Source organism: Chlorocebus sabaeus, chromosome 1 (assembly GCF_047675955.1).
Source record: "Chlorocebus sabaeus isolate Y175 chromosome 1, mChlSab1.0.hap1, whole genome shotgun sequence".
NCBI lineage: Eukaryota > Metazoa > Chordata > Mammalia > Primates > Cercopithecidae > Chlorocebus > Chlorocebus sabaeus.
This window is the reverse complement of record NC_132904.1, coordinates 21,721,713-21,749,282: the sequence shown is the minus strand read 5'-3', so window position 1 is coordinate 21,749,282 and position 27,570 is coordinate 21,721,713. Positions and strand designations below refer to the sequence as shown.

The window sequence follows — 27,570 nt, the reverse complement described above, 5'->3', positions numbered from 1 at the left end:
TGTCTGTACATTTGAAAAAATAGATATTTTATGAGTGACAGGAATTAACTGGAATACCCAGGTACCAATAGCAGCATGCTCTATATCTTGAAGGATTGAAACAACTTGACAGGTTTGTTTTCATTGCAGAGCCATTCTGTGCCAGGAAAGTTAAGTTAGTAGATGTGCTTCATGAGTAGTCAGAAATCATATTATGAAGGCACATGTGTGCCACTATGATAAATGTCATGTTCTGTTACTTTCTGTATGTGGACATCTTTTTTGAGAAGCTTGTGTGTGTTGACTAAGTTAACTAAGGGCATTTTCAGAATTCTTGTCTTCCTGCATAGAGGATTCTGACCTCTTCAGCTCAAATTCCCCTTTCTCTTCAATGGTAGTTAGACTAAGATATTAGAAGAATCCATTCTGTTCTTACTTTCTTCTCAACAGAAACAATTAGTTGCTCAAAAAATTCACATAGAAGAGAATGAGGACAGAGACACAGGACTGGAACAGAGACATAATAAAGAAGACCCAGACTGCATCAAAGCCAAGGTGCCCTTAGGGGACCTGGATCTGTATGATGGCACATACATAACTTTGGAGAGCAAAGACATCAGGTAAAGAAGTTCTCTTTCCAAAAATAAAATTGCTTTTTCAAACATTCTTTTCTCAAATTAGTAAGAAATTATTTCTGTAATAAGAGTAAGCTTCAATCACAGATGAGTTTTAGAATTTGAAAGTTCACAATGCGTACTACATGTAGAATTCTTATAAATTAATTTAAAATATTTAACACCACAGTAGAAAATGGAACAACTTGGCTGGGCGTGGTACCTCACACCTGTAATCCCAGTACTTTGTGAGGCCAAGGCGGGAGGATTGCCAACAGCCAGGAGTTTGAAACCAGGCTGGGCAATATAGCGAGACCCTGTCTCTACCAAAAAAATGTAAAAATTAGCCAGGCATGGTGGTGTGCACTTGTAGTTGTAGCTACTCAGGAGGCTAAACTGAGAGGATCACTTGACCCAAGAATTCAAGGTTACAGTGAGCTATGATGGTGCCACTCTACCAAAGCCCAGACTCTAGGCTGGGTGACAGAGTGAGACCCTGTCTCTTAAAAAAAAAAAAAAGGAAGAGAAAAAGAAAGAAAATTGAACAATTTGTAGTTTAAAAAAAATTAACAAAACATTACTTATGACCAATAAACATGGAAAAAAATTTCTCAGAAATGATCAAATAAGTATAAGTTGCAATATTTAGATAGTTTTCATCTACCAAAATGGAAAGCATATCAAAAAAATAATAACTTGTAAAAATGTAGAGAGACTGTCAGTGGAAGTATAAATTGGTTTAACGTTTCTAGAAACAATTGAGCAGTTATATTAGTTATTAAAAAGTCTGTGATCTTATTCTGTGATCTATCTACTATTTTCTATGTGATTGTTGACTTTAATTTGAACTCCCAAAATGTTTGACTTTTCATGGCAGGTATATGAAAAGGTATGAATATTGACTAATAATTGGTTGTAAAGTTGAGATGCTATGAGAATATGAGGAAAAGTTGACATTTCTTAAAGTACTATTGGCTGAGCGCAGTGGTTTACACCTGTAAACCACTTTGGGAGGCCAAGATGGGAGGATCACTTGAGGCCAGGAGTTCAGGACCACCCTGGGCAACATAGTGAGACCTGTCTACAAAAAATAAAAAAAATATATAGCTGGTTGTGGTGGTGCATGCCTGTTGTCCCAGCTATTTGGAAGGCTGAGGTGAGAGGATCGCGTGAGACTAGGAGATCAAGGCTGCAGTGAGCCGTGATCATGCCACAGCACTCCAGCCTGGGCAATAGAATGAGACCCTTTCTCTAAATAAATAAATGAAGTATTGTTTATCTCACCTTTTATTCACTCATTGCTTCTTTTTGATTTTAGTCCTGAAGATTATATAGACACAGAATCTCCTGTCCCTCCAGACCCTGAGCAACCTGATTGTACTAAAATTCTAGAACTTCCATATAGTATACATGCTTTTCAGCACTTGAGAGTAAGTAGAGAACTTTAGGATTTTTTTTTTTTTACATTCTTCTTTCTGTTGATCTCTCACTTATAAAGACTATTTCTCTTTCTTCTCTCCTTCCAAACAGCTTTATAATTTTACAGGCATCTCTTATTTCTTAAAACTCCAAAATATTAGTATTTCAAAATAAATACTGTAAGATACTGAATTATTTGTTATCTTTTATATCCTTTGATATGTCTTTTGAATTGTTTTCTTCTCTTCAGGGTGTACAAGAGAGAGTTAATCTTTCTGCACCTCTACTACCTAAAGAAGACCCAATCTTCACATATTTATCTAAAAGGTTAGGAAGGAGTATAGATGACATAGGCCACCTCATTCATGAAGGCCTACAGAAGGTAAGTCAGCAGTCACTTAAAGAGCCAGCAGACTCTGTGTGAACAGAAGGTATTTTTCTCTTGGAAAATACCTGAGTAACTTGTTTTAGTCTAGAAGACAATTTGAAATTACACTTACATTGATGCAAATTGCATAGTTCAGTGCTGGGGAGAAATATGGATAGACTAGTCTCCTTTCCCAGGAAGAGATGCTGGAAAGTTTTATCTAAACTAATTGATGAAAAACAAAATACAAACTGACATTAGCAACAGAGTTTATAGGCTGGATTATATACATCGTGTGTGTAAAAAAGTTAATGTTTTAGTGTCTTTAATATTATCTATACACAATACATATATTACTACTGTTTTCTGAGACAGAAAATCACCACCAGCAACAAAATCTTCTGTAACTTTCTTTTAAGGGAACATCTACTTTTAAAAAAAATGAAATAGGAAATTATGTAACAGGACCCAAGAATTTAAATGTGTCATTCAGGATTAACGTGGGCATTTAGAAAATGTTTTTGTTCTTCTTTGTGCCTAAGGAGTATCATAAAATGCAGTTTAGTTTCTAAGCAGTATTGTAGTGGTATAAAATAAGATGTATAATTGCCACCTTTGTATACAGTTTATTCAAATACATAACTCTGTATATTGAGAGGAATTTTCAGATAAAAGTATGATAATAATGACTTTCAAATGCTTTATATGGTTATTTTTGTAGCTGTGTTACCATCTTCATCTTATTTTTCTGAAGGTAATATAAAACTTTTACGTTCCCAGAACTTGATGAGTAATAAGAGAAAACTGGCCCAGGATTTTACAGTATCCTTCAGAGAATGGTTAGTTGAGAGTAGACCATAGTGGTAAGTGTTCTATAGAAAATTAAAACAGAAAGTAACTGGGTGGCTACTTTAGATCTAGCAGTTGGGGTTCTCTCTCCGGAAAGGTGAAATTTAAGCTGACACCTGAATCATAAGAAGAAACCAAAATTCAAAGACCATGGAAGAGCATCCTAGGCCACAGCAAAGGCTCTGAATCCTGATTGAGGTTAGGTGGTTGTATTTGTCTGCTCTGGCTTCCATAACAAAGTACCACTTTGGACCGTTTCTGCTCAAAACACTTCTGACACCAAATGTATGGAGTTTTTTCTCACACTACTAATTCTCCAGTTCTCCCGACACCAACTAGGTGTTCTCCAACTCAGTACAATTCTGACACTAACTACCTGGAGTTAGCACAGACCCCACAGGTCAAGGACTCAGTCCCACAAGGCTACCTGCACTTCAGATGCCAGTCGCATGTCAAGGCTACCAGACAAATCAGCTATAAAGTCAGAGTGTTCCCACAACTGCCTCCCCAAGTTAGAACAGCTCACAGAAGTCAGGAAAGTGCTTTACCAACTATTATTGGTTTATTGTAAAGGATGCAATTCAGGAACAGCCAAAGCCATAAGCCAGGGAATAGGGGGAAGGGATGCACAGAGCTTCCATGTCCTCTCCAGAACACCACCCTCCTAGAATCTCAATGTGTTCACCAACCCAGAAGCTCTCAAAACTCTGTTGTTTAAGAGTTTCTATGGAGGTTTCACTATGTAAGCATGATTGACTAAAGTATTGGCCATGAGTGATGAACTCAATCTCTACTTTCTCTCCCATCCCCGAAGGACAAGGGGACAATGGGATTCTGAAAGATTTAACCCTCTAATCATGCCTTGGTTTTTCTGGGACCAGCATCTGTCCTGAAGCTATCTGGGGGCCACCTGCCTCCAGTCATCCATTAGCATATGAAAGACACACATTACTGCTGTGATTCTTCAAGTTTTAGGTTTGTGTGTCAGGAACTGGGGACAAAGACCAAATATATTTGTTCACACCACATACTAGGTGGCCTAACAAATTTATTTCTCATAGTCTGGAGGCTGGGAAGTCTAAGATCAAGGTGCCAGTGATTTGGTTCCTGGTGAGGGCTCTCTCCTTGCCTTGCATATGGCCACCTTCTTTTTGTGTCCTCACATGGCCTCATCTGTGTGCATGCTTGAAGACAGAGAGAGAGAGATCTGTCTTCCATTTCTTATAAGGACTCTTATAGGAAGAAACCAAATTTGGGCCCCAACCCTTATGACCTCATTTAGCCTTTATCCACTCCTCACAGGTCTGATAACAGTTGAACATATGAACTTTGAGGAGACATAGATAGACATTCAGTCCATAACAGGTGGCGTGCAGCCAAATTCAGGCCAATATTGCTGGAGCCTGGTGAGCAAGAGGAAGGATGATAAGGAATGGAAGCCAGAGAAGTAGGCCAGTGCCAGATTATGTAAGGGTCTGAAATCCAGGGTAAGGATTTTGGATCTTATTCTAAGTGTGCTGAGAAGTTGGAGCAGAGAAGCAATGTATTGCAATTAATGGTTTAAAAGATCACTTTGATTGCTATATGAAGAAGTTATTGAAAGGACCACAACTAGAAATAGACCTGTTAGAAAGCTGTTGCAGTTGTTCAAGAGAGAGATGAAGGTGGTTTGGACTAGCAGTTGTTAGTAGTGGAAATGAGAGGACTTGAACTATTTAGGAGATATTTAGGAGTTTAGAAGCTAATGAGTTAGAATATGGGGATTGAGGGCAAAAGAGGAATCAAGGAAAACTCTTAAATTTTTGACTCGAACAACTTGAAGGAGGAGAGTGTTGGGGTGGGAGAAGAGAAAATAAGAGTTCTATTTGGGCCATGTTAAATTTGAAACACCTATATGAGTTTGGAATTTCAGGGAAAGTTAGAGTTGGGCACATAGAGAGTAATTATTAAATAATGAATATCTGAAGCCATGGAACTGGATGAAGTCATCTGGGGAAGAGTGAAGTTTGAGAAGAAGCCAGTTGACTCCTGGGTGCCTCCCACAGTAGTTATCAAGCAGAGGGGGAAAGCCAGCAAAAGAGACCAGAAAGGGTATCCTGCAGAATGCAGTGTCCTAAGAGCCAATGGCAGAAAGTGGTCAAAGGAAGGAGGGAGTAATTCACAGTAACATTAGAACATTTATAGATTTGGGGGAGATTTTATGATAATTACAGAAAGATATTTCTTTAAATATATATTTTTACCTTACCACCAGTATGCTGTGATATATATTTAACTTATACTCTTTTCAGTAGTTCATGTAGAACTTTTAATTGAACTTTTTGTCCCAGTTTACACTCTGACATTGACATGAAAATAAAAGAAGAAAATCAAAATCAAAGCATTTGTTGATTTGAAAAACAACTTTCTCAAAAGGCCATGAAAAAGAAAACTGAAACCTTGGCCACAAGTCAGTTGTGAAGAATGTATTGTCCTTTAACCAACTTCAAGTAGTAGAAGTGCATAGTCAATCTGCTTATAGTGCAAAAATCTGAAATTGCATCACTCAAAAATCACATACTTTTCTTGAAGATAGAATACTTAAGGATGAATAATGCAGGATTGTACTTATTGTAGTCTTCAGAAACTGCATTTAACTAAATTTAAACTTTTTAACTACATTAAAATAGCTCTTTTAAAAATAATTGGGCCCTTGTGAAAGATTCATACTATGAAAATCTATAAAAGAAAGTAAAGTGAATAATTTCAAAACTGGTTTGTAATATATTCTTTTGGAGTTTGATTTTTACACAGCTTTATAGTTAAAACGTAATTATTCCCCATAGTATACATTTTTAATAATAGAATTGTGGGAGTCAACAATTAATGTAAATGTAATATACATTAATATGTATGTTAATGTAATATACATTACATTTTTAAAGCTTTTTACATACATATCAAGTTGTCCCCCAGAAATGCTATAGTAACTTAGCATTTCTATAGTTCAATATCTAAAGTTAATAATATTCAGTAAGTATTGGCATTCTTTTTAGTCTTTACCACTTCGTAAAAGAAAAACCTGTATCTTTTAAATTTCTATTTCTTTGTGAAGTTACACATTTTACATACTTCTTAGCTGTTTGTTCATGTTTTTGGCCCTTTTTCCTCTTTTTTTTTTTTTTTTTTGTCTTTATGTTTAGAGTAAGCCTGTTTAGGTTTGTGCCTTCACTCAGATATTACATAAATAGAAAAATTTGTACAATGTTAATTTCAGGAATTTCATGTTAGAGCTATTTCTAAGTAGATGAGGTCTTCTGACTTAACTTCTGAAGTCCTGAAATAGAGCTCAACAAGTTGTGGTCAATTGGTGGGATTTTCAGCTTTATTTCCCTCGGGAATAAGCTGGAGTCGGATGGTCTCTATATGAAGACCACGCACTAATGCACTTGCTCAGTTCATGATTAGAATACCCTTTTGACAGGTACAGTTTCTTTGCACTGTGTCCTCTTCTTTATCATTGCTTATCATTAGTCTGGCTCTTCATCTTGAATTTCAGAAGAGCCAGAATATTAAAGGTGCTCCTTTTGACTATTCTGAGTTAAACTGTCTTGAGTCCTGTTTGTAATTTCACTTTTTTAATCTCTAGAACTCTTCCTCATGGGTACTGTATAACATGGCTTCATTTTACTGGAGAATTAAGAATGAGCCATATCAGGTAGTAGAATGTGCCATGCGAGCACTTCACTTCTCTTCCAGGTAAGATTCCTCCTCTTCTGGACTTGATTTTCCACATTCCTCAGGACTGTTATAGAAACAATACATAAGAAAGCAGTAAGAAGCAGCATTGCATTATATACTTTTCTCCATCCCTCTTCAAAGAAATAAGTCCCACGACAAAAAAAAAAAAAAAAAAAATCACAGATGTCAAAAAGTTCAAAGTGATAATTGTGTAATATACTTTCCATTTCCATTGAGGAAAAAATATGTTATGTAGATGCCCTATGATTCACATAGGACTTGAATGGAATTATCGTAAACTAAGTTTAACTTTTCTTAAAGCAAATATAAGTCCTAAATAAATTGTAAAATCATACAGTGTCTGCAAGACAAAATTTGTAGCTATCAGGTTAAGAACCATCAATAATTTAAAAATGAAACACTATGATTATCTTATTTGCTCCACCTATATCTTAGTTTCCTAAGCACAAGTAACTTTGAATGTCATTTTTCCTTGTCAAGTGGTTCTATATAATCGTGGAATATGTGCTGCTTTCCTTAGGCACAATAAAGACATTGCCCTGGTCAACCTGGCAAACGTTCTACACAGAGCACACTTCTCTGCTGATGCTGCTGTCGTGGTCCATGCAGCTCTGGATGATAGTGACTTCTTCACCAGCTATTACACTTTGGGGAATATATATGCAGTAAGTACAACTGTTAGTTTCATGAGTCATGCTAGTAGTTGCCAGTTTCTTTTTTTTTTTTTCTCCCTGCTCAGTAGAATGTTACTTTTTTCCATTTATTTTTTGATCTGAACAATGGAAATGAAATTAGGAGGAAAAAAATTCTCAACACAATAATGTATTGTTCTAGCCTCTTGCTGAAAAAAAATAATAATTAAATTGGAATTTTAAACTTCTACAGGGTACACCTTTTAAGGTTAGCAATACCTTCCAACTAAACCATCCTATAGTATGCCTTAATATTGTAGGGATCTGGTCACTGATCAAAATAATGGTCACTGTAGAGTAAGATGTAGGTGTGATCTCATAAATCATTAGAGGATTTGGACAGATGCAATCAGGCCATGGCTCACGTTTTTTTCCCTTGTGCGTGTGTGTGTTTTTTTGTCTCTTCAGATGCTTGGGGAATATAACCACTCAGTGCTCTGTTACGACCACGCTTTGCAGGCCAAACCTGGGTTTGAGCAAGCTATAAAGAGGAAGCATGCTGTCCTATGTCAGCAAAAACTGGAGCAGAAATTGGAGGCTCAACATAGGTAATTGAGAGGAAAAATTTCACTGAAGCAATAGCACTATAGAACCTTAGATTAAATCTGTGTAGGGGATATCAGTGTTAATTTGGTAATTGGAATTAAGAAAGAAACCTCTTCACTACTACAAGTCCTATGCTTTTTCTGTTAGTCCTGGTGGTTTAGCACAATTCAGTGGTTGTGTAGAGGAATATCTTTAATTGTATGGATTCCTGCAACTAGAGACTACTTGTAGTAAAAGCTGTCATTTAAATCTTTATTGACCATTGATTACTTTTATGAAGTCAGTTGGGATGGGGAGACTGGGATACTTAGTAACTTTGTTGACTACATTTTTATTTCCATAGAATATACTAAGTTTCAGTAAAGTCACTTGCATGTGCAATAGTTGATATTTCTCCTCTTGGAGAGAGGTGGTGGCTTCTAGGGTTGGACTCTTGTTAAGGTAGTTAAATGGGATCAAGAGACATTATTTGGCCCACGTTTTAATCATGATTGTGTGTTAGGTTGTACAGTAATGGAATTCTATTGTATTTGATCCTTGAGGTATAATAAATTAAAAAACATTTCCTTCAGTCAGTAGGGCTAGTTAAGAAACTTCATGTTAACTCCGAAGTGAATTTTTCATATCTCAGAATTAGCTGTAATAGTTGAGTTTACTTTGGTTAGTAGAGAATAGAGATTTAGAACTCATTAAGCTTTTGTATTTGCTTATTTTCCAATCTGTTTAAGGCATAACGTGGTAGGAAGTAAAAAGGATGACAACTTGCCTATTCATAACTGGTTTCTGTTATACCTGGCTGAGCTTTTCCAGTATCATGCTCTTAACTGAGCTGGCTTTATCTTTACACAATCTGTATAGCTCCTAAAATCTCTGTATGTTATAGTGTGTAATAGGCAGTATGGGTTTTGTGATTAAATGTAATCAGGCAGCTGATTTACTGAAATCAGGTGGTGAAGCATATTCCTTTCTAAGTATAGTTTCTGTAGTTTTTCCTGGCCTGTAACCAATAAGTTAGAGTATGAAAGCAAGGTACTGTGGCCCCTAACTCTTAACTTTGTCTTTAAGCAAAATCTAGGGAAAAAGTGAAAAGGAGGAAAGGATTCTAGAAAGACTTTGAATATTGATGGAACTAATGCAGATTTTGTAGAGAGTAATGGAGTTGTTAAATACGTTAACTTGTATATTGTCATGTATTTTTTATGGCACCTGAAAAATGCAACATACCATTTGATGTCATGATAGTTGTATTGCCGGGTGTCATGGCTGATGCCTGTAATCCCAGTTATTCTGGAGACTGAGGCAGGGTGGAGGGGAGGAATCACTTGAGGCCAGGAGTTCAAATCTATCCTGGGTAACATAGTAAGGCCCAGTTTCTAAAACTAAATTAGCCAGGCATGGTGGCATGTGCCTGTAGTCTCAGCTACTTCTCAGGAGGCTGAGGCAAGAGGACCCCTTAAGCCCAGGAGTTGAGCCCAGGAGTACAAGGCTGCAGTGAGCTACCATCAGGCCTCCGCATCCAGCCTCGGCAACAGCGCGAGACCCCATTTCTTTTTTTAAAAAATGATATTTAAAGGAAGAATTTCACATTTATCTTTTTGCCCTATTATTGAACTGGTGGTACAGGGTTGTATGTTAAATAAAAGGAAAACATGCAGTAATTGTTGCTGAGAACCAGAAAAATCTGTGCATTTAAGTGGGTTTAAAATTTTATGATTTTATAGCTCTAACTTTTTCCTGGTATTAAAAAATGTTAAGATCTCTCCAGCGAACACTGAATGAGTTAAAAGAGTATCAAAAGCAGCATGACCACTACCTGAGACAGCAGGAAATCCTAGAAAAACATAAACTGATTCAGGAGGAGCAAATCTTAAGAAATATCATTCATGAGACTCAGATGGCAAAAGAGGCACAGTTAGGTAAGTAGTGACTCCAAGTAATTGAAGACAGGTTAGGAAATTCGCTTCTAGCATGCTTTACTATCATAACTTTCTTGTAGCCTTAAAGCAGTGTGACGTTGTGTTTATGACCTCCCTACATCTTGAAAGCATGATTCATCACGGTGGGTATACCAGGAGCCTTGGGGAGCTGGTGTGGTCTGCCTTGCTTTTTTCAAATTTACATTTTGAAATAAAAAACAAGTCTTGTAGATCCTAGAAATCTTAAGGTATTTGCCTTCTGTGCTCAACATCAGTTTGTTTGTTTTTTTTCCGACTTTAATATGCATATCAGTTTCCTGGAGATCTTGTTGAAATGCAGATTATGATTCAGTAGGTCTGAGTTGAGGCCTGAGAGCCTGCCTTCCTAATAAGCTCCCAGGTGATGCCTGTTGCCCCGGGTCTAAAAACTCTGCACTGTGGTGTAACAAGGCCTTACACTAAGGGAATATAAGCCAGACCCACCTAGAAACAACCCATCCATACTCCTTTTTTTCTTGCTCTCTTAAAAGCAACATTTTAGAAGTAAAATTTTAGACTGGAATTTTTAACCTGGATCGATGGATTAGTTTCAGGGGGTTCTGAAATCCTCTCGAAAATTGTATGTAGAATTGTGTATGTGTCCAATTTTATTTTTCTGGGAAGAGGGTATATAGCTTTTATTAAAATCTCTTAAGCATCTGTGATCCATAAAAATAGAACCACTGGTTTATAGGAACTTGGATTGGCCTGAGAGCAATGATTTGGTTATATCTAGAATGTTTTGTTTCTAATTACGAGGGAGCAGATCTGACAACTGAACACCAGAGAATAAATTAATAGAATCTCTTAATTATACCTTTCTCCTTTGATAAGTATGTTCGTCAAGAAAGCCTCTTAACCTTTGACGCTTAGCTGTGACCATTTATAGTTTATTTTACAATTCCCTTAACACGTTTTCTTTGCTATTGTGAGAGTAAAGAGTATGCTTAGTCTTTGGAATTACTTACTGCCCAGTCTACTGAAATGCAACCAGAGCTCTTACATATGCATTTGAAACAAAATTATGAAGTATATAAAGCAAATTCTCTCCAGAAAGATAGCCAAAGTCTCTTAAAACGATGTAATCAATAGATTTTACAATCATAGACTATAATTGCTGAAAGATACCTCAGTAATCATCTAGTGGAGTCCCTTTGTTTTTATAGGCGGAAAAACTGGGACTTCTTAAAATGATTTAATTTGATTAACCATTAATGAATACTTCTCTATATAAGTACATCCTATATAAGTAGCCTGCTAGGCTCTTGAGGGATACAGGGTTGATACTAAATGACTTAGTCTAAGAAAATCACATTGGCATTGTTGACCTTGCTCATCATTTGTGTAATTTCCTTTCTTATTCCAGGAAATCATCAGATATGCCGACTGGTAAACCAACAGCATAGTTTACATTGCCAGTGGGACCAGCCTGTACGCTATCATCGTGGAGATATCTTTGAAAATGTGGACTATGTTCAGGTCTTTTTCTTGGTCCAATCTAGTTCTTATAAACTTTTGCTTTATAAAGATTTTTTTAAACTTTTGTTTTTTCCCGTGATTCTTTATATGTTTGATCTCTAAAATTTGTGGTTATCATTTAGATCTTTAAGATTTTGAGGCTGGGCACAGTGGCTTATGCCTGTAATCCCAACCCTTAGGGAGGCAAAGGCAGAAGGATCACTTGAGCCTAGGAGTTCAAGACCAGCCTGAGTAACATGGTGAAACCCCATCTCTACAAAAACATATATAAATTGGCCAAGCATGGTGGCTTGCGCCTGTAGTCCCAGATACTCAGGAGGCTGAGGCGGGAGAATCACCTGAGCTCTGGAGGTCAAGGCTGTAGTGAGCCCAGATCATGCCATTGCACTCCAGCCTGGGCAACAGAGCAAGACTGTCTCAAAAAAAGAGAGGGAGAGAGATTTTGATGATCTGTTTTGTTTACGAAGTCAGATTTTATAGGGAGTACTCAGTAACTCCGTGGATGCTTTCTCTTTCTCAAAGTACCATCTACATATTTATATGCACATGCATTTGATTCTTTTCTCGTTTACCATGGGAGCTAGAATTGGGCTATTATTATTATTGAACTCAAAGCTTTCATCTCCCCACTTTACCTGTTAGAGTAAGACCTATTTAAAATTTGAGAGCAACCATGCTATTCGTTTCCTGAAATAATCAGTCCAATTATATTGCCTCAACCAATACCACCAACAAAATACTCATTATCGACAGAAAATCTTTTTTTTTTTTTTTTTGAGATGGAATTTTGCTCTTTTTGCCTAGTTCGTAGTGCAGTTGCCTGATCTCGGCTCACCACAACCTCCACCTCCCAGTTTAAGCGAGTCCCCTGCCTCAGCCTCCCAAGTAGCTGGGATTACAGGCATGTGCCACTACGCCTAGCTAATTTTGTATTATTTAGTAGAGACAGGGTTTCTCCATGTTGGCCAGGCTGGTCTTGAACTCCCAACCTCAGGTGATCTGCCCGCCTCGGCCTCCCAAAGTGCTGGGATTACAAACGTGCACCACCGCACCTGGCCCAGAAAATCTTTATTAAGCACACTGCTAGGTGTGCACTTTCTCTCACTTTGTCCCTGTATACACACATATGTGTACACACACATACGCACGTGTACAATCCTAATCTATCTAGTTCGGAAGAACTAACACAAAAATATAATGATACCAAATAGTATATAATTGATGTTGAGTAAGTGATACAGACAGCAAGTACAGCCAGAATTCTGAGTATCAAAAAAAAGGATTCAAACACTGAAACTTTTTGAGCACTAACATGATGCTCAAAAGAAATGTTCATTGGAGCATTTTGGATTTCACATTTTTATTGGGATGCTTAACAGGTAAGTGTAATAAAATATTCCAAAATCCAAAAAAATCTCAAATCTAAAATACTCCTGGTCAAGCATTTCAGAAAACTGATACTCAACCTGTATTAGAAATAAAACAACATTTATTCTGTCTTAGAGAAAACTCATCATGTCTCTAATTGTAGATATAGAAATTTTCAGCAATAACTAATTAAGATAACTAAGAGATTAGGAGACCATCTATAGCAGGACAAACCACAAAAACTTAGAACTCTTTAATCTGGAAAAATCCAGACCGCATTGGGAAACAATAAGAGACAAAAATTAAGAAGCCATTTGAAAGGGGAAATAGTGATAGGGACCAAAAGCTTCCTATGAGTATTGTAAACCAGCTCCCAGCAATATCTCGTGTTTGGTTTCCAAGGGAAAGAATAAAGGAAGACCAGATTCACACCCTCTGGCATTATAGCTCCTTGTCTTAAAACCAAGCATTTTAAAGGGAAAAACGGGGATGTTTAAAAATGAAATAGATTGAAACCCGGTGTACCTTTTGGACTTTTTGATGGTCTCAAGACCATTTGAAGGAGTATAGCTTCCGATAGACTATACTCATAAAATTGTATCACCACTATACAGTGAAAGAATCCATTCCTATTCATAAAGACCTAGAGCTACAAATTCATCATATTCATTCCTTTTTCTTATGTCTTTCCTACCCCATCCCATCCCCAGTCCCATTCTCATTATCTAGCAAGGTTTCAGAAATACACAAGCATCTTGTAAGTATATCCAACATTGTTCCACCTTGCTTTGAAAGAAGGCTGTATATGTTTGTGTTCTCCCATCTTCTAAGTTACCCTTTCACCCCTAAAACTTTCATTTGTAATTGATTGAATGCAGTCTGTAATCCTTAAGTGATAGTGATAGAACCCTTAAGAACACTTTCTTAAGTTCCCTCGCTTCTACCCACACACAGCACACTAATTTTAGAGTGGTGAGCATTTTAGTGTAGGAAGAAAAGGGGAATAATGAACCAGATTTCTAAATTAGCTAATTATTAACCTAAAGAGACTAAATCATAAAAATGAAGCAGAGGGACAGGAAAATGACCTATGCCATTTTTCTCATACTCCAATGGCAAAGTTATTGAAAGTTGCTAACTATGTATTATCCATGAAAGAATATCATTGGGGCATAGCTCTTAAAATTAAAAGATCCAATTGCTTTATTACTGAGCTACTTTCTGATTTTCTACTAATTTTGAGTATTCACTTGCTTTTTTGGTGTGAGTTAAATTATAGTCACAACTCCTTTTCCACTTTCAATTTGATTGAACTTTTTGTTTCATTTTCTAGTTTGGTGAGGATTCATCAACCTCCAGTATGATGTCTGTGAACTTTGATGTTCAATCAAATCAGAGTGATATCAATGATTCGGTCAAGTCTTCTCCCGTAGCCCATTCTATTCTCTGGATTTGGGGCAGGGACTCTGATGCATATAGGGTAAGTTAATAGAGGATGATGAAGCAGTTTTCTCAAACTGACAAGATCCATTAAAGCAGTGCCCTCAACCTCACTGATTAATATGGCCTCTATGACTGTTCAGATTAGTTCAGCAAATGTGTATTACATTTCTATTAAATGGAAGCCATTTTGCTAGGTAGTGAATGAGTAAGGTGCAATTTCTGCCTTGAGTTTTTCCCAATCAAGTAGAGCAGATAGACACCCTGATTTCAATTTAAAGCTTTATCCTGTGAGTATTATTACCAACCTTAACAAGTTTCTAAACTTGACCCAAGAGTATGTTTTTATATACTTCGCTTGATCAGCATTCTTTTATTGAGATCCCATCTGTGTGCTAGGCTAATGCTAGCAGTGTAATAGATAAGCCCCCTTGCTCTTCTGGAGCCTACACTCTAGTAGACGACATAGACAATAAACAAGTTAGTACATGTGCATTTCTAGACTAGCTAAGAAAGAATTGTAGGTTAGCTGAGGCAGATACCAAGGTATGAGGACAGAGACTGTGATTTTTATTCACCATTAAATTTTCAGAATTTAATCAAGGGTTTAACAGAATTAAACAGCCACTTAGATTTAATTGTATGTAATATAAATCCCCCAAAGTTTGAGGGCTTCAAGATTTAAGTTTAGTAAGCCTCTGGTACATCTTGTTTATATTTAGAGAAAATGAACATTTTACAAATCATAAAACAATTGTTAAACTTTGTCATTGGCAAAAAAAAGACCTTAGTTTAGGGAAAAATAGTGTTCAATGCCAGGTTTTATAGGCTTATGTATGCTTTCAGGTACAAGTAATAAGCTCCACCTCAAATTAACTTAAACACAAAGAAAATGTGCCTATTATTACAGGAAGTCCAGAAATAGGATAAACTTCAGGTTTGGTTGATTCAGTGGCCCAGTGATGTCATCAGTGACCCATTTCTTCTTTTTCTTTCTTTTTTTTTTTTTTCTTCACTCTACCATCCACAGTATTGGTTTCATCCAAAAGCTTGGTTTTTTTCATGGTCATAAGATGACAGCCAGCAGCAACTGGAACAACATGATTTTTTGTTCATAAGTAACATAAGAGCCTAAGACTTGCTTCTGTTTCCCAAAAACCCCAAGCAAACCTCTTCTTGTGTCTCAGTGGCTCAACTGGCTTATACCCTAGCCCAACCCTGAACCAGTCTGTGGTAAAGCAGGTAGAATTACTGACTTAGATTAACAATCTGCAGTAGCAGGAATATTATAGAGTCTACCATAATCTTAAGGTATTACAGTTTTGTTCAGTTATTGTAGTATATTTATATCATTTTAAAAGCTTCTTTAGCATATTGAAATATTGACTCCTAAGAAATTTATGAGAAATGTTATTTCTTTATCAGGACAAACAACATATTCTGTGGCCTAAAAGAGCAGATTGTACAGAAAGCTACCCTAGAGTCCCTGTTGGTGGGGAATTGCCAACGTATTTTCTGCCTCCGGAAAACAAAGGACTCAGGCAAGTGCTGATGGATTTGGCAAAGCACCTGATTCTGCATGATTGTCATCTGGCGGTTCTTTGAGAGCACCAGCCTTGGACTTGAAAGGTTAAGTCTTTATCTTGAAGTCACCCAAACTTTGAAAATATGAATCTTGTTCCTTTTTCTTGTGCCAGGATCCACGAACTCAGCAGTGATGATTATTCTACAGAAGAAGAGGCCCAAACCCCTGACTGTTCCATAACTGACTTCAGAAAAAGCCACACTCTGTCCTACTTAGTCAAAGAATTAGAGGTTCGCATGGATCTGAAAGCCAAAATGCCAGATGACCATGCACGAAAAGTAAGGCTCACTTAGGCTGGTATTTATTGCCGTCCATTCTGGGTGACTTCAGAAGCCTCTTAAATGGAACAAAAAATTGATAGAAGGTAGCTGTTGAGCTTTAAGTATATAAAATGGAAGGATAGAGTTAAAGACTTGGTGAAATGATGGCAAAGTCAGTCATGCTCTTAAAAGAGTGCCAGAGAGTTCCTCGGGGCTGCTATACATAGATCACCTAAACAGTATTCCTCTAACTCAGAGCACTTCAAAGATGAGTAGCACAGAACTCTCAATTATCTAATGGAGTCGGTGTAATACAGGCCATTGCAACCACTAAAAGTTAGCTTTGCATCCTCCAGGCCCCCAGAAGTTTATATAAATTGAAAGCTTGAAGAATCTCTTTCTCTGGCCTTATCAACCCTGCTGTGACCTTATATGAGGTCCCTAGGAATTTATATTAATTTGATAATGACTCTGCAAACATTAGAAGTTCGGTTATGCTCTTTTCCTAAATTCCTATAGATTACCATATTAGATATCATTCCATAGACAAAAATGAAAAAAATTACCTTGTTAGCAATCACAGACCATCACAACCACCTTTTCTTTTTTTTTTAAGTTAATTTCAAAACTATAGGCACTTATTACTACTTACATTCGACAGACATTTCCTTAGGCAAGAACATTATGTGCCAGACATTGTTGTGGATGCTAGGAATACAAAGATAAACAGACCATGATCTGTGCCTTAGAGTTGCTTACGGTTATATAAATGCTGCAGGAACAATGAAGTAGAATAATGAGGATCTGGTATTTTCCAGGAAGGAAAGATAGTAGATTTTTATTACATCAGATATTGCATGCTGTTGTCTGTTGAATAATTTCTTCTTGGGTTCTGAACACTTAGGCTGACTTTAATGGGGTATGGTAGGTTACTTCAATGTGTGTGGGTATATATATCTTTTTAACTTTTTAGTTAAACAAACTATTACATACATGTGAGCAAGTCAACACCTGTTGGTATGTCAATGAATTTATGTCATATATATGATTATAAATATTTGTTCAGATTAGCTGTTCCTGAGGAGCTCAAGAAAAGACTACCATCTATAGAAATTCTTTCAAATGTCTTCCCTGTTATTTTCAATTGAGTCCGTCTTCCTTTTGATGTTTCAGATTTTGCTTTCCCGTATTAATAACTATACTATCCCAGAAGAAGAAATTGGGTCTTTCTTATTTCATGCTATTAATAAGGTGAGTCATTTACTTTAGACATCTAAAACTTAAATGCTTCTGAATTATAACTGAAAGTTAAAATGCACTTATTAAAAATCTTATTTAGAACAAGTACTGTATTCTTGTACTAACTGAAGTATTTTTGGATTTTGCAGCCAAATGCTCCTGTCTGGCTCATACTCAATGAAGCTGGACTATACTGGAGAGCAGTAGGAAATAGCACTTTTGCTATTGCCTGTCTTCAGAGGGCTTTGAATTTAGCTCCACTTCAATACCAAGATGTTCCTCTTGTCAACTTGGCCAACCTTTTGATTCATTACGGCCTTCATCTTGATGCCACTAAGCTGCTACTTCAAGCTTTGGCCATCAATAGCTCTGAGGTGAGGTTTTAGGGGTTTTCATAGCTCCGTATACTATGAAGGATAACTCAAATTTGGATTACAATTTGTATTCTTCTAGGGAAAGCATAAAAAATGTCATATTCTGTCTTTCACAGTAGAATTTGCATTATTTCAAGAGAGTGTGAAAAGGCTTTTGTTTTATTTTGATGTGTTCTTTAAATTTTGAGTGAAATTTATAATTATACAGTTAAGTTTTTTTGGAAACTTACATTTAAATAACAATAACATAGCTGTAAAAATACACTGCCACTTTTTTATGTCAGTCTGAAACATCTGAGTTTGTATTTTATCCTACTCATCACAGCATGTGCACTGCTTAATATTACACTGTTTTACAACTTTAATTTATAGAAATATTTATGCCATTCAAGCCAGAGGATAATTCAAAGGTGGTTTTGATAAGAGTAAATAGGTACATTGATTTTTGTGCCCCAAACCTCTCACATGCAGCTTATGGAGTTACATCGGTGCTTTGTAGTTCATGGTTTTGAAGATACAACTTTTGTTTTTCATATTTTAACATCTCTGAAATCAGGATGGATGTTATAATTCCTGTCATTTTAGGTTTCATGAAATTCAGTTACAATAAATATACAATTAAATTGATTTTATACCTAATGTCTAAATGTTTATAGGTTTTATATCCAAAGAAACCTTCAGAAGAGATGTGCATGAATGGTTTAGGTGTATTTACGGTATCTGAAAACTGATTTTTTAAGGATGAGAAGAAAATATTGCCTGTTTTCCTTTGAAATACACAAATTCACAACTGGATTTTAAGCAAAAGTTTACAATCTCAATATTATGTAACAGGTCACACTGCCAGAGAAGTACATCAAATATTTATCTAATGCTTACTGTGTACCAGGTGCTGGTACAGTGGGAACAGATGTGACAAAGTGGGAGTGGAAAGCGCAGTGCAGCGGTATGCCCTTGAAACTTTTCATGGTTCCCTTTTTACTGTTTTCAGCCAAGGGACATAGGTAGTATTCTTCTGAAGAAAAAAGACCTCCTTTAGTGATTGGTTACCTTTTGATATTTTAAAATACTAAAATTTTAGTTGTTAAATACCATGGTGCTACAATAAGAATAAAAAGATAAATTAATGGCTCAGGGTGGGTACCCCAAAAATATACCTTTTTTTTGCTTTGAGACAGGGTCTTGCTCTGTTGCCCAGGCTGGAGTGCAGTGGCGTAATCATGACTCACTGCAGCCTCCACCTCCTAGGCTCAAGTAGTGCACCCACCTCAGCCTCCCCAGTAGCTGGGACTACAGGCATGTGCCACCACGTATGGCTGATTTTTGTATTTTTTTGTAGAGATGGGGTTTCACCATGTTGGCAAGGCTGGTCTTGAACACCCGAGCTCAAGCAGTCCTCCCATCTCGGCCTTCAAAAGTGATGGGATTACAGGCATGCGCCACCACACCCTGCCCCAAAAATGTACCTTAATTGACACCCTCTTCCCAACTATCAGTGTTTGGAAATTCTTCCTTATAAGCATGTCTTCTATACAAATATTTCATAATGTTTCAATTCTACTGTACAGGTGATCTCTAAAAAATTTATTCCTACCTAATTTTAAAGCCATCAATTTAAATGGTTGTGTAAAGGACCAATGAATTGATATGCCACAGTCTACTTTTCTGTTGTTGCATATTTAGGTTGCTAACAGTACTTAGCTGTTATCATTGATGGTTTTCTGCAAAGGCCTTAAAAGATTGTTAACAGTAGAATTACTAAATCAATAAGAGAGTGAATATTTTGATGGCTCTGGAACAAAATACGAAACAACCCACTAAAATGTTTGGGCCAATATATATTGCCATGAACAAGGTCTAAAAATATTAATTCCACCTGTGTCTTTATTAGAATTGAACAACTGAAATAACTGCTAGTTTTTTTGATTATTTACTAGAGCCAGGCACAATGCTAAGCATCTTACATGTAATAACTAATTTAATCCTCAAAACAACCCTGTGAGATTGAATTTCCCCTTTAATAGATGAGGAAATTCTTAAGAGTTAAATGTATAGAATAAGGGATTTGTGGAAAGTCACGGAGCTTGGTTTTGAACTCAGGGAGATTGGCCACAGAGCAAATACTCTAGTTGTGTTATGCTACCTCTGAATTAACATTTATAAAGCAAGTTTGCTTGCTTAAATATATCACTTCTCTGTTGTAACATAAAGTTTTATCTCGTGCTTGTTTTTTGTTTTTGAGACAAAGTCTCGCTCTGTCACCCAGGCTGGAGTGCAGTGACATCTCAGCTCACTGCAACCTTCGCCACCCAGGTTCAAGCTATTCTCGTGCCTCAGACTCTGAAGTAGCTGGGATTTCAGGTGTACACCACTATACCTGGCTAATTTTTGTATTTTTAGTCAAAACAAGGTTGTATTTTAGTAGAAATATGTTGGCCAGACTGGTCTCAAACTCCTGACCTCAAGTGACCCGCCCACCTTGACTTCCCAAAGTGCTGGGATTACAGGTTTGATCCCTTGCGCCCAGCCTTGTAATTGTATTTTTAAAGTAAAAGTTTGTGTATATATTTTGTTCATTTTGGAATGTTATTTTTTAAATTTTGTGCAAACCCTTTGTATGATAAACTCTTTAACTCCATCTCTCATGTGTTAAAAATATTTTCCCTCTTTGCCTTTTTATCTTAGCATTTAAAAATTGACCTTAAGTTTGCCAGTCTTTTCAATGTTGATTTCTATTGTTAGATTTCAAGTGTTCTCACAAAACTGTTTGTTTTTGTTTTCTGTGGCTTAATCGTTGAATAGTTGATTCTCAGATATATAAAGATCTTTTCCTGTGTTGTCTCCTGGATATTTTATAGTTTTAGGCTTTACAGTTAGGTCTATGATTCATTTCAAGTTAAATTTTCTTTGTAGTGTGAAGTAGGGATCAGAGTTCATATTTACCTGGATATCCAGTTGTTCAGCTTCATATCTTGAGCAGACTGCCCATTTCCTGTTGAATGACCTGTCACCTTTGCCCTGAACTCCAGGCTCCTTTATTCAGCAGCTTATTTGACGCTTCCACTTAGATGTCTAAAGGGCACTCTAGAACTAAAGGCCAAAACCAAGCTCCTTAACACCTTTCCAACTTTCTTTTTCCCAGTCTTCTTCATTTCAGGAAATAACAAAGCTATCTGTCCAGTAGCTCAGACCAAACACTTAGGGACTTCCTTCATACCTTTCTCCTACTCTCAGGGAAAATTCAAGGCACTAGCTAACCTTGTTGATTCTGTTTTCAAAATATACCTCAGATTTTACTACTTATCATTGCTTCCACTGCTATCCCATCCAAACCATAATTATTTTTGTCTGGATTATTTTAGTAGCCTCTAAACTGGTCTCTCTGCTTCTGCCATTGTTCCCCAGTCTGTTCTCATACAGCAAGCAGTAAAATCCTTATAAAAAGTCAAATGTTGTTGTTTGTTGGCTCAGATCCCTGTGGTGGCTCTCCATAGAACTCACAGGAAAATATGAGTTTGTAATAGTGTAGAAGGTCCTACATGACCTTGTTACTTTTCTGACCTTGTCCCTGTCAAGTCATTCCTTAGCACATTCTATCCTAGCCTCACTTGCCTCCTTGTAGTTCCTTGAACATACTAAGCATGCCCCTACCTCAGGGCTTTTGCATTTTCTGTCCTCTCTGCTTGCAGTACTTCATCCCACCAAGAATCTTCATTGCTTGCTCCACCTCCTCAAAGTCTTATGAATACCAGCTTCTCAGTAAGTCCCTCTCATACTACTCTATTTTAAATGATGCACCCCCCCACCTAGTACTACCTCTATTTCTTCCTTCTATATTTTTCTCTGTCCCATTTTACTCGCTGACACCCCCACACAAGACTGTAAGGTCTATGAAGGAGCAGTTATCTTTCTTATTTTCTGCTGTAACCTCAATGCTCAAAACTATGCCTGCAACCTAGTAAATACTCAGTACTTATTTTTTGGATCAAGGGATGAAAGTTCAACTTTTTTTCCAAAATGCTAACCAGTTTATCTCAGTGCAAGATATTTTAACAGCCATCATTTTGTCATAGAGGTAATTATAACACTTTGTTTCCTAATGCAAAATATAAAGATACATTTAAAGTCTAAGTATGAGATTTAATTTTGTATCTGGGTGTGAACTACTAAGTAATAGTTTGAATGTAATCTGAGCTACTTAGGTTAGAATTCCTTAATCTAGAATATTTTTTATTCCCTGCCTTGGTTACAGTGAGACATTTCTGATGATCTAACAGCCCGAATCAAAAACAGGTAATTGGATAAATCATAAGCATTGTTTTTCATAGGGATATATTGTATATTTTGAAAATAAAACATTCTTAGATCTTTTTAACTATTTTTAATGATAAATATAAAACATATGGTTTACACACAAGCAAATGTAAAAAACACTGTAGATATATTTCAGTTAAAATGGCCTAAACTGAATACTTTGGGCTGCTTATAAAAACAGTCTCAGCAAACAATTGGAAAATAGCATACAAAGTACGCTATTTACGATAGCATCAAGAAAACATCAGATCTTGTATAGTGGCTCACACCTGTGATCTCAGCACTTTGAAAGGCCAAGTGGGGAGGATCGCTTGAGCCTAGGAACTCAGTACCAGCCTAGGCAACACAATGAGATCCAATCTCTACAAAGAAGGAAAAAAAATTAGCCAAGTGTGGTAGTGTGCACCTGTCGTCCTAGCTACTTGGGAGGCTGAGGTGGGAGGATATCTTGAGCCCAGGAGTTCCAGACCAGCCTGAGCAACAGAATGAGGCCTTGTCTCAAAAAAAAGGAAAGAAAGAAAACATCAGATTTCTAAGAATAAACCTAAAAGAGGATGTGCAAGATTTATATACTGATTACAAGATATCACTAAGAGAAAGAAGACATAAATACAGGTTGAGCATCCTAAATTCAAAACTCTGAAATCCCAAACGTTCCAAAATCCAAAACTTTTTGAGCACCAACCTGACACTCAAAGGAAATGCTCATTGGAGCATTTTGGATTTTGGATTTTCAGATGTGGGATGTACAACCAATAAATAAAATAAAATATTCCAAGATGTTTAAAAATCTGAAATCCAAAACATTTCTGGTTCCAGGCATTTTGGATAAGGGATACTCAACCTGTAAATGGAGATACACATCGTGTTCACACATTGAGAGAGTCAATATTGCTCAGATGTAAGATCTCTGCAAATCAATTTATAGATTCAATTCAATCTCAAATACCTAGTAATTGCATATATGTGTTTGTGTGTTAATAAGTTGATTCTAAAATCTACATAGAACGGGACCTAGAATAGCTACACAAACACACACACACACACACACGTACACACAAATGGGGGCAGGGTAATGGGGAGGAACAGAGTTGGAAGGCTTTTATTACCAGATTTTGAGATTTACTATAATTAAATGAGTATGGTATTGATACAAAGATACTCAAAACATATCAATGAAACATAATAGGGAATTTAGAAGTAGACCACCGTGAATATGGCCACTGATTTATGACAAAGGTGTACCTGTAGTTCAATGAAAAAAAACATTTTGGTTTTTCAGCAAATTAGTGCTGGAGTAATTGGATGATATCCCTATGGAGAAAGATAAGAACTTTGACTTCTACCTCACACCATACACAGAATTAATTTGAAGTGGATCATGTACCAAAATATGAATGATAAAACAAAGTTTCTTTATGAAGACATAGGAGAAAGACTTTATGACAAAGATGTCAAAAAGCACTGTGAAAGAAAAAAATGATAAGCTGAACTTCATTGAAATTAAGAAATTCTGTTTATCAAAAGATACTTATTCAGAGAGTAAAAAAACAAACCATAGAGAAGATTTTTGCAATAAATATTTTCAACAAAGGACTAATATATAGACAGAAAACTCCTTCAAGGCATTAAGGGCAATCTAATTCTTGTAGATAGAGAAAAGAGCAGGCACTTCAGAAATGAGGATATCCAAATGGCCAATGGGCTCCCAAAAAAAACCCTCAGCATTATTACTCATCATGGAAATGCAAATTAAAACCACAGTTAGACACCACTGCAGCTCACTGAAATAGCTAAAATTAAAAAGACTGACAATACAGAGTCTCTGAATTCTCACACTTGCTGGTAGGAGTGTAAATTTGTGCATCCATTTTGGAAAACTATTTGGTTGTATCTACTAAAACTAAATATACATCTACCTTACAACTCATACTAAGTATATACTCAAAAAAAATGAGGACAATATACCTATCAAAAGACATTTACAAGAATATTCATAGTAACTTTATTCGTAATAGACAGAAAGTGGAAATAGCCCAACTGCCAATCAGATGAACAAGCTGTGTTATGTTGGAACATTACACATCAGCTTAAAAAACAATGAGCTACTGATGTACACAAAAGCATGAATGAATTTTAGGTTGAGTGAAAGAAGCTACAAAAGGACACATACTACTTGTAATCATAGGAGAACATGCAGTTTGATTTCATTTATCTGAAGTTCAAGAACTATGATGACAGAAGTCACAACATCACAGCAATGGTTACTTCTGGGGTTGGATTGCCCAAGGCAACCTCCTGGAGTACTGAAAATATTTTTGTATCTTGAGCAGTGTGGTGGTTACAGGGATATATACATATATAGTTTATATTACATACTTTATATATTTTTTATCTTAGCAAAAAAAGTAGAAAACACGTTTACATGTATTGTACAGTTTAGAATTGGCTGGTATGAATAAAATGGACAGTTAGCAATAACGTTTATGGAGTAACCTAAAAAGAGCCAAAAGCCATATACTGTAAACGTTTTGTAACTCTCAGAAAATAGTAGTTCATTAACATTTTGTCAATTTTTTTTTTTTTTTCTTTTCAGCCTCTGACCTTTTTGAGCCTGGGAAATGCTTACCTTGCTCTGAAGAATATCAGTGGAGCACTTGAGGCCTTTAGACAGGCCTTGAAATTAACCACCAAATGCCCAGAGTGTGAAAACAGCCTGAAGTTGATCCGCTGTATGCAGTTTTATCCTTTTCTGTACAACATCACTTCTGTTTGCAGTGGTAAGCAGCTGTTAAATGCTGACAAACTAATGAGCTCAGCCAGAGTTCCTCTTCTGATCAAAAGAACACAGAAAGTGATTTTTTATATTTTACCCAAGGATTTTAAATAACTAGTATAATTCCAGACGCATAGGAAAAGATGTTAATTCTTTACTTCCTATAGATGCCTTAGGGTATTAAGGCTTAATTCTCTCTTAGAACTCTGGTTAAGAAGGCTGACTAAAATACGTGGTATATTCAACTGGGATGAATAGGCTTTGAGATTTTTTTCCCTCCCTCTAAAATCTCTAGTGTTTTATAATAACTGACATTCCTGGTAAAGTACATTTTTCCTGTCCGTGAAGTCAAAGTATACAATTTGAATCGAAGCAGTTCTATATACTCAGTCACTGAAATACAGTTCCTTGTCTTTCATTGAAGGTGATTCAGACCTTTACTCTACCTTTAAAATAGTGACCCAACATTCAGTGGCATATTTTTCCCTTCTTCCACTCTCTCCCACAGCGTATATTTGGGCATATATGCCTGTGTATAAGTGTATCCACCTGGGTAAAGCTAATGTCTAAAGCTGTTGCACTTTCATTATTAGAACCTTCTTTCTAAGAATCACATGATATTTGGTTCTCTATTTGTTTAACCTTCACTGTAAGAAAAACTAAAATCATGAATTTTAACTCTCTGCCTTCGATTGGAATGGGTGCAGTTTACGTATGTGTGGATCCTCAGTATCTAGCCATTGTAGAGTGCACAGTGGGTGCTTTGTTAATATTCAAATTCGATTATAATATTTAATCACATGGATATTAGTTCAACTCCTTCACTTTTGATATTTAAAAACAAAGAACAACCTGACATCCACTTATTTATGTGACTTGTCTAAAAGACATCAATAATTATTAGTAGATTTGGGACCAGAAGTGGTTTTGTTGATTCACTATACCAGACTGCCTTACAATTTTAATAGAATGACAGACAGTAAGTAGTGCTTGCCTTTTAAATATCAAAGCCCAGTTATTTACTGAAGAAACCAAGAATCTCCCAGCAATATAACTCTGTAGCTCAGTTGTGAATCAGTGTTAAGCACAATCTGAATTAAAGTTATTTTATGAATGCCAGAGTCCCAAAACAGTACAGCAAGGTGGTAGAGTGGAGTGGCTAGCAGTAGAATCTTACAGATTCATGTTTGAGCTGTAGCTCTGCCATTACTTTCTTTTTTATTTTTAAATTTTTTATATTTATGGATACATAATAGTTGCATTGTTCTTACCATATAGTAGATACTGGCTAAAAGTCAGCCATTAGAAATTCATAGTGAATACAAGGTGCTCAGAACTTTAAAGGTGTAAATTGTGAATTTTTATCTTTTTAATCCTGGAAGATATGCTGTGGTCTTTTTGTTTGTTTGTTTTTAATTCTACTGCATCTTCTTGCAACACTGTGGTTTTTTAAATGTTGTGGGTTACCTAAGAACAACCTTATAAAAAGGATTTTACTTTTTCAATGAGCTTTTTATATTAATAGAATCTCTTATTTTCTTTATTTACTATCCTCTCCCTCAACTCTGTTCGAATTTATTTCTGTTTTTGAGAAGGGTTTTGTCACTATATACATGTAGTGACCGTTTTCTAAAAAGTCTCCTCCTTGGCATTAATTTCACATGTTTTTTAGTATTTCAGTTTATTGAAATGTATTCTTAGTTCATGTCACTCATGTCAAGAGAGGGAATACAATTGTCTTGAACTTTTTCCCCAGAATGTAACCTCAACTGGTCCAGGAAACTAATAACTTGGAGCAGATCTTTCTCAGAGTTGTGGTATCTAATAGTCCAGAGTATTCAAAGAATATTATTGGGTCCAATATAATAACAATAAAAGAAAATAATTTGACATGGAAACAATTTTTTTATAATAGTTCTTTCAGAGGGAGCTCATCCATAAAAAATATTTAGCGCCTTTTACATTGTAATTAATGAATTTATGAAATTTAGTTAGAAAGTTTGCTCAAACTTACTAAGGCCAACAGAAGAAGTTACTTAATCCTGGGAAATATTCTGTAGTCGTCTTTTTTTTTTAAATTCTTCTGCATCTTCTCAGAATGCTGTGATCTTTCAAATGTCATAGGTTACCTAAGAACAGCTAATAGTCTATTACTGCTGGTAGACTTAAAATCCTTCTGATATGAATTTGAAAAGAATCCAACATTTGCTAACACCTAAATAAATACTGTTACCTCCTAATGGATATGTATGCTATAGCATTTTCTAGGTTTAAAAATTCATTAGTAGTAGTGAAACAATTTCAATGTTGTGTTTTTCTTTGACAATGATTTTGAGTTGCTTATTTCCAAAGTAATCCCATTCATTCATAGTTACTTTCCTGAGTTGCAGCTTTGAAAAGCTAAAATTTGAAAGAAGCCAAACACCTTTATAGAAACCAGGAACTTATGTTTGAAATCTAAACAGTTGCATCTATTCTAGTTATCTCTGAGCTTTGCTAAATAATTGATTAAAACAAAGAAAAAAAAAAAAAAACAGGAAAAACCCTCTGATGGATGATTAGGATTTCTTTAC

General features: G+C 36.1%; 1 protein-coding gene across 3 annotated transcripts in view; it reads left to right on the top strand.

Moving 5' to 3' along the window:
* TTC17 (tetratricopeptide repeat domain 17) overlaps nucleotides 1-27,570 on the top strand; it is a 142,263-nt gene that overhangs the window by 37,515 nt on the left and 77,178 nt on the right. For all 3 annotated transcript variants that reach the window (XM_008001222.3, XM_073017201.1, XM_008001243.3), the window contains exons 3-16: nucleotides 430-599; nucleotides 1,912-2,023; nucleotides 2,263-2,394; nucleotides 6,857-6,966; nucleotides 7,490-7,634; nucleotides 8,070-8,209; nucleotides 9,963-10,123; nucleotides 11,529-11,641; nucleotides 14,343-14,489; nucleotides 15,875-15,990; nucleotides 16,147-16,312; nucleotides 17,468-17,545; nucleotides 17,683-17,907; nucleotides 24,818-25,001. In XM_008001222.3, the coding sequence (XP_007999413.1) occupies nucleotides 430-599; nucleotides 1,912-2,023; nucleotides 2,263-2,394; nucleotides 6,857-6,966; nucleotides 7,490-7,634; nucleotides 8,070-8,209; nucleotides 9,963-10,123; nucleotides 11,529-11,641; nucleotides 14,343-14,489; nucleotides 15,875-15,990; nucleotides 16,147-16,312; nucleotides 17,468-17,545; nucleotides 17,683-17,907; nucleotides 24,818-25,001 (1,999 nt within the window). The remainder of the gene's footprint in view (nucleotides 1-429; nucleotides 600-1,911; nucleotides 2,024-2,262; nucleotides 2,395-6,856; nucleotides 6,967-7,489; nucleotides 7,635-8,069; nucleotides 8,210-9,962; nucleotides 10,124-11,528; nucleotides 11,642-14,342; nucleotides 14,490-15,874; nucleotides 15,991-16,146; nucleotides 16,313-17,467; nucleotides 17,546-17,682; nucleotides 17,908-24,817; nucleotides 25,002-27,570) is intronic.